The following is a 15,505-nucleotide window of genomic DNA, read 5'->3' on the forward strand; positions in this document are numbered from 1 at the left end:
CAGAATGATATATATCACTGACAAAAAATGAAATATAAACAAAAAATGAAATACAAACAAGTCTGCAGATGGAAAGAATAATCAGGGAAAAATCTCTGGGCTGCAGAGGGATGCATGAATAAAAACCCTTACAAGATGCCTTTTTCAAATATTTATCCAATTACCAATGCATAAATGACCAAAGGAATGGCCCACTGGCTCAACATGTAAAAATAATTCATTAAGACAATGATGCTTGAAGGGACAGGTTTATTACATCTCCTACACCTTTTCGTTTCTGAGACGGTGACCAAAGCAATAATGAAAACCTTAATCCAGAAAACATTTACAGCAACTTTAGTTTCAGGTTCTGAAATGAAAAACACAATGTATTTGTGCTGTTAATTAAAACACTATTTGGTTCTCCTCCCTTCTCACACCTCGGGTGATTCTCTAACCTTGCAATGGCATTTTCCATACAGTAATGCTTAAAAAACTACACTAAACACAACATAATCCTAAACAATATTTCATTTTTAATTACATGGTATACAATACCTTGCAAACAAAAGACACTCATTAAGATTTACTGACAGGTACTGTATCTTTTGGCAACCCTGGAACAAACCAGAAGAAAAAGCAAAGAATTATCCTATAACCATGAAGGAAAGAAACATCCATCTAAATGTAGAGGATTTATATGGCAAAACTTAAACTAAAGAAAAAATCCACACTTACAGCAGATTTTTTTTTAATTCTTAGTGCAAGAAACATAACCAAGTTAATCACAGAATCAGTACTAATTAAGAATATGGAAAATTCTCCTATACAGAGGTAGAGTCCAGTGCACAAGGCTAAAACGATATTCAATAGTCTAAACAAGACTAAGCCAGGTTTTACGGAATCCACTTTTTAAAGTATCAGACTGTATGTACATACATACAATAAATAGACTATACAATCTTTAAAGTAGTTTAATAAACTTCACAAAAATTATAGTAGATGCATTGAGATCTTTACATAATCCAAAGTTCAAACCTCTATCACCCAGAAATGGATAAAACCAATATTCCTGATATCAAGTAAATGGAAAACAGTTTAGCAAAGTGTTGATAAATCAAAATATTTTACGTATTTTTTAAAGCCTAAATTTATGCTTATAAAGGATGAATTTCAAATGCTCTGAAAATGTTCCTTTTGATACTATCTGTAAAGAGGTTTCAAATGCTGTGATTTGCATTTGTATTATTATAAAGACTTTCCTTACATTCCATGTTCAAGGGGAAAATGGACTTGGATACTCACAGTTCTGATGCATTGGCACAACAAGAAGTGATGAGAATTAGATTTTAAAGGCCCAAAGGACATCAGGAGAATTTATGGACAAAACCTTCATGTCTCAAACTATACAAATCACATTAGAAAGTTAACAGAAAACTGTTTGGTATTACTACTTCAATCCTGTCAGTGCCTCTCTGCCCAGAGGCATCGGATTAGCACTGCACTGGAAGTCAAGTGTGCATTTCTGGGCCCCTAGGTTTGCTACAAGCCCATAGGGCTTAATAAAACAAATATGGAATCTTTATGGTTTACCACAGTAGTGCATAAATCCGGGACGTCTGTTGCCATTCATTTCAGCGATAGTCGCAAAGAAAGGATTTCAGGGAACTGAGAGTTTCCAGCTATATCTTTCTAAACTGTGCAAAAAAAAAAAAGGGGGGGGGGGGGGGGGAACACCCTGGGGCGTTATAATGCAAATATGCTTATACTGACAAGTTATGTTCTATAAAAGGTTCTTACAGATTCCAAGGGGGCAACAGCCACAGTAAGAGGGAACTACTAACAACAACAGAAGAGCATAATAATCAGGGTTGAAAATTATGTTCACAGTTCGGTTACTCTTAATTTCTACAAGCACCTACACTGAAAAACATGAGGGTTTGTATTTTAGCTTCAAAATCGAATCTACATGTGACAAATACCTTGTTAAGATTTCCATTCTGCTCTTCTACAGGCCTTCTCACTGGAACAATTTTTTTTATTATTTTTTATTTTATATAAAGAGACTTACTTTGATTTAAAGTAAACATATAAAAATTGAGAATATTGCTTGCAACAATGGACCTGGAGGTGAAGGAATGAACTAGTCAGGCCACATAAAAAAAAACCTCCCTCAAAATGAATTCTGCTAAACTTCTAATGCTATGAAAATCTGCAAAAAGGATCACAAGATCTGTTGCAAATTTCAGAGATTTGGCCCAAGTCTTATCATCATCATCTGAATACTTTAATAACTGTATCTTTATATTAAGGAAAAATAAATGATTCCAAGAACTTAGGAAGGCACACGCACCCAAGTATACTATAAATAAAACACATCATGAAATTACGAAGATCTTCTGATCCCTGTACACACTTTTGGTTCAGCACTATGGTCAAGTTCTCTCTTTTGAAATACAAGAAAAGGCATACAAGAAATATAACATATGCATAATAATTACGAAGAATAATGCTAATAAGACAGCTTACAGAGAAAAGTGCAGTGAAAAAACCCAATGCTATTTATTCAGGGGCTTGTGCTACTGTAAATACAGACTTCGTATTTGCTGCTGTGCAAGGGGAAGAATTTATCTTGGGAAGCAGCAATGAGGAATGCAAAAACCAACAAAAAATAAAAAAGATATTAAGAGAAACCTTTAAGATGGAACTCTCCCAACTTCATTCCTCTAGTGCACAGTCATCTGACTACATGGTCTGTTTTCATGCTGCCATTTCTCTTCATGAATACAGCACATTAGAAAATGGCACAGTTCTTAAATATTTTTCTGCCTCTACTTCAGTTTTTTGTTTCTTCTTCCAAGCACCTGATTTGCTGTTTCCTCATAAGAAAGGTAAAGCTCTTAGCAAAAGTGAGAAGAAAATTGATGCCCATCTTCTCTCCCAAACAGCGATTTCTCCATTTCTCCTTCCACTAGGTATTTTACTTGTGTGCTACACAATGGGGAGGCACTGTAAAGGCAGCTCGACAGATTTAAAAATAAAAAAAAAAAATCAAAAGTCTTTTTTCTTTATCCCCCCGCCCCCAGCCCACTCCCCCCAAAATGGATGGATGAAACAGTACGTCCGTAGGAATATTCCAGTCTCCTCTGTTAGGAGATAATAGCAGGGGACCATCTAACCACAGTCAGATTGTCAGCACTGACTGACCGTTTCTTTGCAGCTTTCCTGAAGTCCTTATATTTATCTTCACACAAGCGGGAAATGGCCTGTAAGACAAAAGAATGAAAAAAACCCTCAATTGCATTGACCAGGCTGTACAGGTAAAATAAAACTACATGCAGATTTCTACATATAGGTACAATTACAAAAAGTCACTTCATTAAGCAAAACATGTTAAGGGCTTCTCCCCAAATCCTCTTTCTCATTTCATTAATCTTAAAAGAAAGAAACACACTGACATTGCATTGCCCACCACAGCTGCTTTTGAAGGACTCAGTGAGCATATTCCAAGTCTTTTCTTTACAGGTTTAACCATCAACAATGTCATGGAGGTAGCTGACAATGCTTACACACTGCTATATGGTAACTCACATATAGCACTTCACTCTGGAAGAATTGTGGAAAGCTTAACAAAACAATTCCAGAAATTGTAAGTATATTTAGAGAATTTATATCAAGGATGGCTCTTAATTTTTTTATTTCCTAAAAAGTCTTGTAGCAATTATATTTTTCTCTTACAGAGCTGATGTTTACTTGACTTTTGGAAGGAGATGGTGATCCCTATGTGATCAGGCTATCTTACATGGTGCCAGTGGAAAACATAACTCATATTCAGAATAATTTAATTTGCATTAAAGATAGATAGAAATGTTAAAAACCCTTTAAAGAGAGAGACAAACATTATTTGAATGTCGACTCCTATTATACTACACTGGAGTTAACGTTTTATGTTTCTTCTACTGTTTTTAGCAAAGTTTAAAACAAATATTTATTATGGATCTCATATACACAAATATACTGTGTCCTAAAAGAGCATGTCTATTAGTTCATATGGTTGGGACAGACTACAGTTGGCATCAGTAGGGATGTTAACTCTGGTGATCAAACATGCAGAACTGCAGAGAAAACACTGCAAGGAGTACTCAAGGTCAAATTAAAAATTAAGATGAACTAAAACAGTACTTTTGTTTAGTCAGTAATACTTTTAAGTGGTATCTTAAGATAGGATGTTTAATGAAAAGTACTGTACAAACAAAACCAGTACAAGTGTTTGACTATAAAACAAGGTAATACAAATAAACAGCCTGACTCCACTGATCATCATTTTCTTTCCTGACCTTTACTTCCAGTTGTAGCAGTGGAGGAGTTCTTTAATTTTAATAGTCCTGCAAAGACCAGAGGCAGGTATGACAGAAGCACACGACTTGTATATCTGAGAGCAAGTTCACCTAACGCTTTGGTCAAGTCAGCCACAAAACACGGTTAAATTAAAAAAAATAAACTGAAAACAACACAAAACCTACCACACCACCACCAAGAAACCATTTGCTACTTTTTAGTTGGAAACTAAATTTCCTTTTGTTAAGACCATTCTTGAACACAGTTTTCTTTCTTGGTGCAGATGAAGAGAACAACAGAATAAAATAATGCAAATATTCCCGTTGCTTAGTAGACCGTAACGTAACTCACTTAAAACCGCTTAATGACATTTTATTTACTTTAACCAGGAACTCAATGGACTAAGAAAGTTTATGCAATTCAATCGTCTTTAAAATCCAATAAATGAAAAATGTTTAATCATGAAATAATGTGCCAAGGCATGGCTTGGCAAATAGGTGTACTGAGGTGGAGCTCAGCTTCTTTCAGCTGCCAAATCAGGCTATTACCTTAGGCATCAAACAGCCAGAGAAGGTAATCACTTCAAAATTTCCTGTTTCACAGGAAAATTTCTGTTCTGGAACTTGGTCGGACAAAATGAAATTTTGCTTGGAAGTGGGACTTATTATTTGGCATCTCTAGTCTCTGGTGATCAATCATATGGATAAGAAACACCATGACTGTTGTTTAAAGCAATCCTGTATTTAAAGATGCCTCTTCATTTGCAAATAATTTACAAAATTGACATTTGGAGCCTATTTGGCAAGTTAGTTAGTCAACTGTAGCATAACATATGGGGAAACAAGACAAAAGCAGAAAATTGTAAATATTTATTATTGTCCTTCAGTTAAAATAAATCCAAATAGCTTATAAACACCCTCCTGTCATCAGATATTTCTGTTTCTTTTATTGCTAGAAAAAGAAATTTTTGACAGTTGCGAATAATCCTTTCTCATATGAAATCAAAACATTCTTAAAAATAGCAACACTATTCAATCATGAAATTTTGTTGGACTCGATTGTAATATTTGTGATCAGCTACAAAATTGCATACATATATATTCTTCCATTATATATATGTGTACAGAACTAGAAGTCAGTTTCTCTGTTGAGTTATATGGCTCTGGATGAGACTGTCACTGGTGAATGGGGAGGGTAAGGAAAAAGGGGAAGGGAGAAAGGCAGTAGTAGTATAAATTTTGGCTGCATGCACGTGTTTGTGCAGGGCAGAAAAGCAGCTGGGATGGCTGTGGCTTCACTGCTGGGAATGCACAAAGGCACACAACTGCAAGTGCTGCAACACCCCCAAAAATGGACAAACCAGAGAGAACTTAGCAGGGACAGGACTAAGTCTGGAAGGGTTATATATAAGGAAAATGTTAAAAAAAGATCACTAGAACAACTAGAAGTTGTGAGTTGTGATGATGGGGTTTCTCCTTAGTTTATGGAAAATGAGAAGAAGAGCCATCAGGTTACTCCTGAAAAAAGAGCAGGGGAGTTTTGCCCTCCCTTCACTTCACAGAATCATCTAGGTTGGAAAAGACCTTGAAGATCACCTAGTCCAACCCCTAACCTAACATTGACAGCTCTCAAGTACACCATATCCCTAAGCGCTAGGAGGGTTCACTTTTTGGCTAAGAGGGTTCTGAGCATACAAAACACACAGGATTGCAATCAATCACTGCGACAGTGGGAAGCTGAAGGGATATACAGACAGTTCTCCACTGTCTCTACTTGTAATTTACATCTTTTTCTCTTCTTTTTTGTCTGTTTGATCTATGGAACTCTGTACTTTCGGGTCAAGAAAATACAGCATGTAGTTCAAAGGGTTTGAACTATGTGCTCAAGCGTTATCCTAACAATAAAAAACACAACATACAGTCAGTTAAATTGGGAGTGCGCTAACAAATGCTCTTACAAAATCTATCCTTGAAATGAGCACAGTGCCAAGATCACAAGCAGAAATAGGGTAGGCACGTTTTGGGGATTTACCCCGAAGAGCAGAATCTGACTCATATTCAACTCAGTACATGGGACAATAACCAGGTAAAATAGTATGAAATTACAAAATAGTGGATTAAGGTTGAATACCCAACAACCTTCTTGGCAGGAGAATCTCCCATACTAGAAAATAGTTCTCAGGAAAAGCAAAGGAAGCCTTGACATTTGACATAATTAAAAGGACACTACAACATATGCTGGTTGGAACAAACAGCATTGGCAGGCAGACAGACCGGATGATCTAATGAAAGGTTATTTGCCATATTTAACTTGCATGATTCCATACAATGGGAAAAAAAAAGCGGGCTCATGAAGATGGTTTCTGGCTACTAGGTGGACTGGTATAATTCAGGACACTTTTAGGCCACAGGCTGATGAAAAGTAAGAAAAAATTACTTTTATTCAGTCATTTAAAAGACAAAGCTGCTTCTTAAATGGCAATTGTGGAAACATTAAATAAGGAAAAACATCCACTGCAGATGCTCCAGAAAGCGATGTCATTTTTAACAAGTACTGATGAATCTTGTCCAGCATTTCCATCTGATCAGGAACAGTATTTACTAGCTTTGTACTTGGTCTTATGGTTTGTTGGGGGTTTTTTTGTTTTTTTTTTTTCCCATCACAGGTATGTGAACCTCATGATATTTGCAGAAATAGCAACGCAGATTCTGCCATGTCAGATCTAATACTTCTGCTTTAGATACATAAAATAGCTTGAAAATGCAAAAGTAGCAAAGAATGTGTTATAACATAACCATTTCTCTATTCACGACCTTTCAAGATCTCAAATGTCAGTAAGTTGTTTTAAATCTTAGGACTGAGCATGATCCTTTCAGTTTACCAGACAAGGCAAATCCTCCCACTGCATATGTACAGTCGCTATGAGTCTGTTGTCTTTCATGACAGACTGCAGCTTTTCTCTCAGTATCAAAAATATCACAGCCTGTGTGGTAGTACATCTACTCCACTTGACAATCCAGGCAACTGTTTTAAAAACAGAGAATTCTGGGCTGAACAGCACATGAGAGACCTAGAAAAGTGCTGCAAATGCATTTTGATAACTCTTGGCAAGCTAAGTGCTTAACCGTGCTCAAGGAACTAGACTATAAATTATGCTGTCAACTAGTTTCAAGGGCACACTAATGACAACCAAGTATTGCCAGAGAACAAGTCAGTTCCCATCATGTTCTTTCCTTCTGGCCACAGAACAGAGGCAACGAGCTGGTAGACCAAGTTGGTTTCACAGCAAATATTCTTCCTTTTCCCTGAAGACATCCTCTTTGGCTAGCAGGGTTACTTTACAGCCAACTTCTGCTAGCAGCACAAAGCATCCCCAACATGGGAAAAAATTTATTAATATGGATTTAATGGAAAAAAAATTCCATTATTTCTTTCTAAACATGCCTTCTCTTTAGTTAGTACAGAAGAACCGCCAGTATTCTCTGGATATTTACAGTCATTTCCTAGTTTCTTTTCTTCTAAGGTTTTAGGAGCTATTGTTGTTACCTTAATTTGTAACCCACTGTTATACATTGTGTGCGATATAGACTGAGAGTGTTGGGAGACACTGTGTACTAAATTCTCTTCAGAAAGTAATTCACTCAATTTTAATACAAGTAATAACACTTATTATCAAGACACACCATCTAATAACTTAGTAAAATACCTCTTTTCATTTAAGATTACAACCCCAATGAATTTTCACTTTTTTAAATTCTCTTCAATAAAAACAAAATCTGATGCAAATTTACATCAAACTCCATAGACAAATTTAAGTTACATTCTTATTGGAGCTGTCTGAGAAATTTAGAAAGAATATTTAGAAAAATGAATCACAGAATCACAGAATCGTCTAGGTTAGAAAAGACCTTGAAGATCATCTAGTCCAACCATTAGCCTAACATTGACAGTTCCCAACTACACCATATCCCTCAGCGCTATGTCGACTCTACTCTTAAACACCTCCAGGGATGGGGACTCCACCACCACTGCCCTGGGCAGCCCATTCCAACACCTAACAACCCGTTCTGGAAAGAAATGCTTCCTAATATCTAGTCTAAACCTTCCCTGGTGCAACTAGAGGCCATTACCTCTTGTCTTATCACTCATTACTTCATTGAAGAGACTCATCCCCAGCTCTCTGCAACCTCCTTTCAGGTAGTTGTAGAGGGCGATGAGGTCTCCCCTCAGCCTCCTCTTCTCCAGACTAAACACCCCCAGTTCCCTCAGCCGCTCCTCGTACGACATGTGCTCCAGACCCTTCACCAGCTTCGTTGCCCTTCTCTGGACACGCTCGAGTAATTCAATGTCCTTTTTTGTAGTGAGGGGCCCAAAACCGAACACAGGAATCGAGGTGCGGCCTCACCAGTGCCGAGTACAGGGGTAAGATCACTTCCCTGTCCCTGCTGGCCACACTATTTCTGATACAAGCCAGGATGCCATGGGCCTTCTTGGCCACCTGGGCACACTGCTGGCTCATGTTCAGCTGTCTGTCAATCAACACCCCCAGGTCCCTCTCTGACTGGCAGCTCTCCAGCCACTCCTCCCCAAGCCTGTAGCGCTGCTGGGGGTTGTTGTGGCCCAAGTGCAGCACCCGGCATTTGGCCTTATTGAAACTCATACAGGTGGCAATGAGAAATGAGAAATACAACTTTAGTGAAATCTGCTTTGATTCTTTTTCCACCACTTTCTGTTCCCGTTACAGTCACAAACAAGTCAATTAACCTTCCCACACAGCATTTCTCCCCACAAAAACATGTACAGTACTGCCTGCCTGTTTTACAGGAGCACTAGGAGTTTCAGAACATGCAAAGCTCACTCTAACCCACTGGCAATCTCCAGTGCAAAGCTGTTACATAATTAAAGATGTGCAACGTTAAAAGCAGTTAGCAACTAATGACACATTTCAACATTAGTAACAAAATGTGTACACAGTCATGCAATAGAGCCCTTATTTGAAAAACTTATCAGAAAGCTCAGGAAAAAATGGATTCCAGTCTTGCAAAGTACACACACTTGGCTGATGATTTTAAATTCCTCCTGTGTCTGTGGGAATTCATAGTGCCCTGCATTTCACAGGTCCAGACCATCCGACACAGTGCTTTCTGCACATGGTATATTCAGGTCTCATAAGCATTCATGATTTATTCACTGAAGACATGTGCGCATTTCTGGTTTTTCATTACTGAGAAAAACACCACGGGAGATAACAGACTTGGATCCACGTGAAGTGGAGCAGTAACAGATAACAAGCACCTGGAATAGTTACTTTCAGCAATACTTGTTCATATTCTGTCCTTTAAGGCAGATAATCAGTTTTAAGAAGCCAAATGAACACACAAACCCAGATTATGTACAGAGTAATTGTAAAACTTGTGGGTACTTTCACAAGGCCAATTCAGACAACTGGAACTGAAAAAGAAATGGAAAGCCAAACAAGGTATGAAGCAAATTGGGCCAAAAAAATTGTCCCCATGTCCATGAATACCCAAAGCACAAACAAAACTCTTTTGACTATTTGGGCACATGATATTCTAATATCCAATGGGAATATATGGGAAGACATAGGAAAAGGGAGAAAATGCAAAAATTCCAAATTCCCCTATATATTCAACTATGCACATGTTAAAAAGAAAGTGCCTTACCTCAAGTTTATATGCCCTGTCCCTGCTGAGGGGCTCCAAAGGAAAACTCAGGTTATTCGCTTCTGCCAGGGAACGCAAATCAAAATAATACTTGGCATAAACACTGGAGGGAACATTAATATTGAACTGCAACAGCTCAAGAAACTGCCGTTCCAGCTCATTCCTGTAGAAAGAAGATAAATGTGAAAACATACTTCAGACTGTGCATTCTGAATGTAATTTACTTTAAATTGCAAATGGTATAAACCAAGTTCATGTCTTATTCTTGCCAGATGCAATTAACCTAGCCTAAGGTTTGACCTAGTCTACCAAGTCCTGTCAGCATACATACACCAACGAGGAATATGAAAGATGCTGCACCTTGCAGCTCCTACTGCTATGCCAAACAAATCCAGACACAAACTTTTGCTAGTGGAAGGGCACCTTTATCAGTTTAGTTAATACAATCTGGGAAAGAAAAGCTAGCAGGAAAAAAAATTTTTTGCAGTTTCTGCTGTACTTCCACTAGGTGGGTCTGCACACACAGCTGTGCAAACACAAAATGCAGACATGCCCTAAATTTGTGAGACATCTCTCATAAATGCTGCAAATTACTCTAGCACCTAAATTACTGGAGAACTTAATTTCTCACTTCAGCCTTTCATAATCAATCATTTAGAACTGGTCATGGGAAACCTGAATTTTTCAGCATACTGCCTTATCTTTAGGAACAAAATGAAGCAATTTTTCCCTAGGACATGCAACCAAAATTCACGGTGGTGATCATTTGCTTTTCAGTACCTAAACCAATGTGTTTGCCAAAATACCCGATAGGAACAGAGGTCCTATCTGAGCTCCCACTCCGTGAAAACTTTGGTATAGCAATACATTGTTACCTACACCAGTACATTAAAAAGTATATTAAGAGATAAGCAAATCAACAAAATTAAGGACTGGAAATTTTCATAAATTGTGTGGTAACTAGACATCCTACATAATACTTATGCAGGAACATATGATATATTCAGAACAGTGATTTCAAGATATGAGAAATAAAAAATTAAATGGGTGGTAAAAGCTGTACATGTTTGCTGAAGAGTATAGGGACTGCACAGCTGTGTTACCAGCAGTACTGACTGACTGTGATATTGCATTTAAGTTACATTTTGACTGCAGTGTAAGTGTGCAAGGAATGTGCAGGCAGTTGGCAATAGAAGAGGAAGGACCTGAGGATAAAAAGTACTGGTACACTACTTTTTCAACACTGATTTTACTTCTTCTCACTCCACTCTTTAATCGTAATCATTGTCCTTCCTTACCTTCACTCACTCTCTGCCAAAATTCTACGTTTACATAATGATAAATATTAATTAACATTAAAAGACTATCTAAAAGCTAGATATGGACTCTTTGGCATAAATTCACACTGATGAAGATTCTAGTTTTTAAAAAATCCATGTTAAAAAACCTACATTTTAAGATGTCTACATACATGACTACAGATATATACTGTCCTTCAGTCCTCCCAAGTCTTCTGTCAGCTTTTAGGCACAGTTCAATGTGCTGCTGTTGACTTTTATAAACTGAAAGGTCTGCATGATGCTTTTTGCAAGATACAGTTATGCTGAATGATTCACAGCAGTTGAAGATTTTGACCTACAGTTTTTCTGCCTTATTAATAAAAACAATGAAAGCTCCCATCTTGCGTAGAGCTAGACACTTCAAAATTGTGGTACTGTCCCAACTACCTGAAAAATAAGAAGGAAAAAAAAAATCCACTACACTAGGGATAGGAGGAAAAAAAAAATTGGAAAAACTGGCAGCAAGAATATAAACATCAGGTCAACAAGCACCAAAATCTTTGCTGGAGAATTCACACAGAGCCTCAAACACAAAGCCCCTGAGCCAGATCACCAAGTACCGTATAGACAGCACAGGCTCCCCAAAGGCTTCTGGTTTTGCAGTTTGTGAGAAGCCTAAAATCTTTAAGAAAAGGTTAAGAAGCTAAAAACTTTGAAGACAAGGAGTCACCATAGTTTGGCTTAGGGAATATGCAGTGCAGAAAGAGGGCTGATGTTAGCATGGGAGCATAGGTCTGCCACGTGAGTAATGGTGTTATATAGCTCAAGCGCAAATTCTCACAGTAGCACCATCACATGTGTTTGTCAAAAACAATAACGTCTTTTTTTGTTTCCTTTCACACCATCACAGTATGCCTCATCACCTGTCTTCAAAAAAAAGCCCTAAGAATCAGCAATTTCAAAACTTGTATTTATAACCATTCCTGATTAATACTGTCATACGGCACAGTCAAACCTGTCAGTCTGCTTCAAGCTTTTCAGCACTCCAGCTCATGTCCCAACTTCAGAAATGCTTTAAAAGCTCCCACATTTGCCTTGGAGAAGGAGTGAATGGAGCGAGGCCCTTACTGCCACTGAATACCCGAAAGCATGAGAAAAGGATCAAGGGAAAAGTAGCTTAGCAAAACCATCCAGGAAACACTCAAAACAGTCAAGGAAGCATTCTCAGATTGTTTTGCATAAAATAATACTGCACATAGAAATGTGAAGGGCCTGATTTTAGCTTCTTGTCCCCCCTAACCTCTCCTTTTATTTTGGAAATCTCATTCTGTCTGGGTTATGTTGGAAAAGAATTATCATCAACCATCCTTACAGTAGCTTACAAATTTTAAAACAGATACTGAAATGGCATTAAGTGGTATTTCCCACCTCTATTTTGAAGTAAGAGTTCTCCTGAAAACTAATGAAAGTACCTACAGCATACCACAGCAATGCAGGCTTTGTGTTTTTCAGTTTGACTCGGGAACAAAACCTACCTTATTACAAATTGTTTGTTAACACAAGATTTAGAGATAACTTTTCTACTACTTGATCAATGACAGCTACTCACAATTTATAAGTCTTATCTAGTAGTGTATGAGCACACTTAATTTAAAGCAATCAGCTGACCCCTAACATTCAACCTTTCCCTTACAGATCATTTTTAGACCAGCTATATATCTGACAAACAGCAAATTATTAAGAAACCAAATCAGGGCTGCTTTAGCAAAAACGCTTGGTCTTTCACTGCTTTGAGATTGCAAACTGAGATTCAAAAACTATTCTGTCTGCATAAACATTTCTTCTCATCTCTGTCCCTCGTCTCAGAGTGGTTATCCACAACAGATTCTTCAGTGGCTGCAAGCCTGACTTACATGAGTTAAAGCAGAGACAAGTCTGTATACTCATTACAGATATTTAGCTCTGCTTTAAAGAGCTCTGAAACATGCAGATACTGTACTTTTAAACAATTTTATTGTTATTAGCTCTTATAAGAAAAAGGGGTGCACCAGTACACTAAAAGCATCACTCTCCAAATGCACAAGCCACAGTGGCCTGTTGAGGCATCCAGCTCCGCCACCCCCCCTCCTGCCCCATCCCAGCACCAATTCCAACTGCAGCCCTTCCAGTACCGCTCTCGCACGCACACCTGCTCAGGTTAGGGCACCTTGGAAAGTGTCCATGGTATGTGGCTCAGCCCTGAACATATAGATGATACAAACCCCCAGCACTTCAGCCAGTCTATGGAATAGCTGCTAACCAGGCAAACAAAAAAAGCACTAGACTATTTAGTGAAATGAGCGTTCATTTTAGTATTTGTAAACATTAAGATCTTAATTGTTTTTATTATTGCAGTTCTTTTTATTACTGTTGGAATATACTCATAATATGACTCAGGAGTATCTAGCCAGATATCAACTCTCTATTCTCTTACAATATGCACTTCTTAAGAATGCCATCAGATTAAAAAAAAAGGAAAAATGGAAATTTCTCTTTGCAAATTAGAATACTAGATTTTTAACATCTTGGAAATGAATTCAGCAGGATACAAGTGGAAAAAACCCAAAAGCACTAATTTTGTATAACAGCAACAAATGAGTGATCATCTAAGGGTCATTAGAATCACAACAATTTTTTTTCCTGCCTTACATGCTTGTTTACTGTCTGTAGGGAGAACTAGCACAACAGTAAATGTTGCTGAAGCGAATACGGGTCAGCTCATTGGATGTGGGGTTTTTTGTCAAGTCATACATTTAAATATTCTGCAGTCTGTTTTCATCACTGTGCATGAACATCCAGTGGTAAAATACACTTCAACCAGAAAACAAAAATAATTCATGTCTTCTATGTAAGCAACTGTCAAGTAGACCTCATGCCATCTATCAGCATTCATCATGTCTAGATAAAGCACAGATATACAAACTTCATATAATTTATGAGAGAACTTCCTGTCCTCCTCATACACACAGATCTTGGCATTCATTGACAAAGATAAACATACTGAACTCACATGTCTTCGACCGTGATATCTTTCAGGATCTGGCAGTAATCCACATTCCACACTGCCTGGTCATCCCAAACTTTGGATGCCAGTAGAATTGCACCCAGTACAATTCGCTTCCAGTTTGCTGGACAAATATCTATCTCCGCGTAAGTTAAAAGTCTTTCAAGATACACCTGTGAAAACACATTAAAATAAAGACTTAATCTATTTTGTTATTAAGTAAGAATTAAAATGAAAACTACTCTTATAAACCCACTCCGGCAATTTTAAAACAGTAATCTGCTCTCAAGAAGATTCTTTTATAAAAGCTTTAAATAAATTTAAATACTTTAATATTTAATAATATTTTTAACTTTAAATAATTTTAAAGGTTTAAATACATACATTTATGCCAAGCTCAAGACTGGATGTGATAAATTCATATTTTAATCGGCCTTTACCTTCTGATCATACCACCAGGAACAAACCTCTTATTTTTCTATCTGTAACTGTTGGTAATATAGTCACAAGTTGGAATTCAAATGATAGCTTAAATTATTAACATAATAATGTAAATAAACAAAATGCTGATTACTAATAAGGAAGGCAAGGATATGCTACCGATATTAGTTATTAGCTGTCATACAAACAACTATAGTTGTAATTTCCAGGCAATCAGTTATCAGACATGGCATCATGTCATGTGGGGCCCCTCTAGTGAGCCTGTGTGAAGAGGTTCTATAGGCTATCTATAGGATGGACGGAGGAACAGTTACCACAGAAACAGCAAGCTGAACAGAGAAGAAAAGTATGTGCCAAGAAGGTAATTTGTAACAGCTTCCTCTGGACTGATGAGATCTGGAGATGAATAACAGTAATCCTGTTGGATCTACAAGAACTGACAAACTCAGGACACCACAGTCTGGCCCAATCTGTCTAAGGCCACCAACATGGGCTAGCACCAACCAGAGCTTGTATAACCTAGACCTCATCCAAGAGGGCAGTGGGTACTATTTACAAAGCCTACAGGATTATATACATGCATTTGATGAAACAAGGGACCCTGGAAGGACTTTCTGAACACCTACCAAAATCTGTGGGGGGTTGGGGGTGCAGTATGACCCTCTGTTTCCAGACACAGGGCTAGGTTGCCCCCCCAACTGATGCTCTAGCCAGGGAACTATAGGTGAATACGTGAGGGA

The 15,505-nt window shown here is 37.7% G+C and overlaps 1 protein-coding gene across 2 annotated transcripts in view; it reads right to left on the reverse strand.

Moving 5' to 3' along the window:
• Positions 1–232: 232 nt before the first annotated feature.
• CCNY (cyclin Y) overlaps positions 233–15,505 on the reverse strand; it is a 131,166-nt gene continuing 115,893 nt past the window's right edge. For both annotated transcript variants that reach the window (XM_074832191.1, XM_074832201.1), the window contains 3 exons: positions 14,331–14,497; positions 10,002–10,164; positions 233–3,245 (listed from right to left, as the gene is read on the reverse strand). In XM_074832191.1, coding sequence (XP_074688292.1) covers positions 3,129–3,245; positions 10,002–10,164; positions 14,331–14,497 — 447 coding nt within the window. In that variant the 3' untranslated portion in view covers positions 233–3,128. The remainder of the gene's footprint in view (positions 3,246–10,001; positions 10,165–14,330; positions 14,498–15,505) is intronic.

The sequence above is a fragment of the Strix aluco genome, chromosome 1 (assembly GCF_031877795.1).
Source record: "Strix aluco isolate bStrAlu1 chromosome 1, bStrAlu1.hap1, whole genome shotgun sequence".
Lineage (NCBI taxonomy): Eukaryota > Metazoa > Chordata > Aves > Strigiformes > Strigidae > Strix > Strix aluco.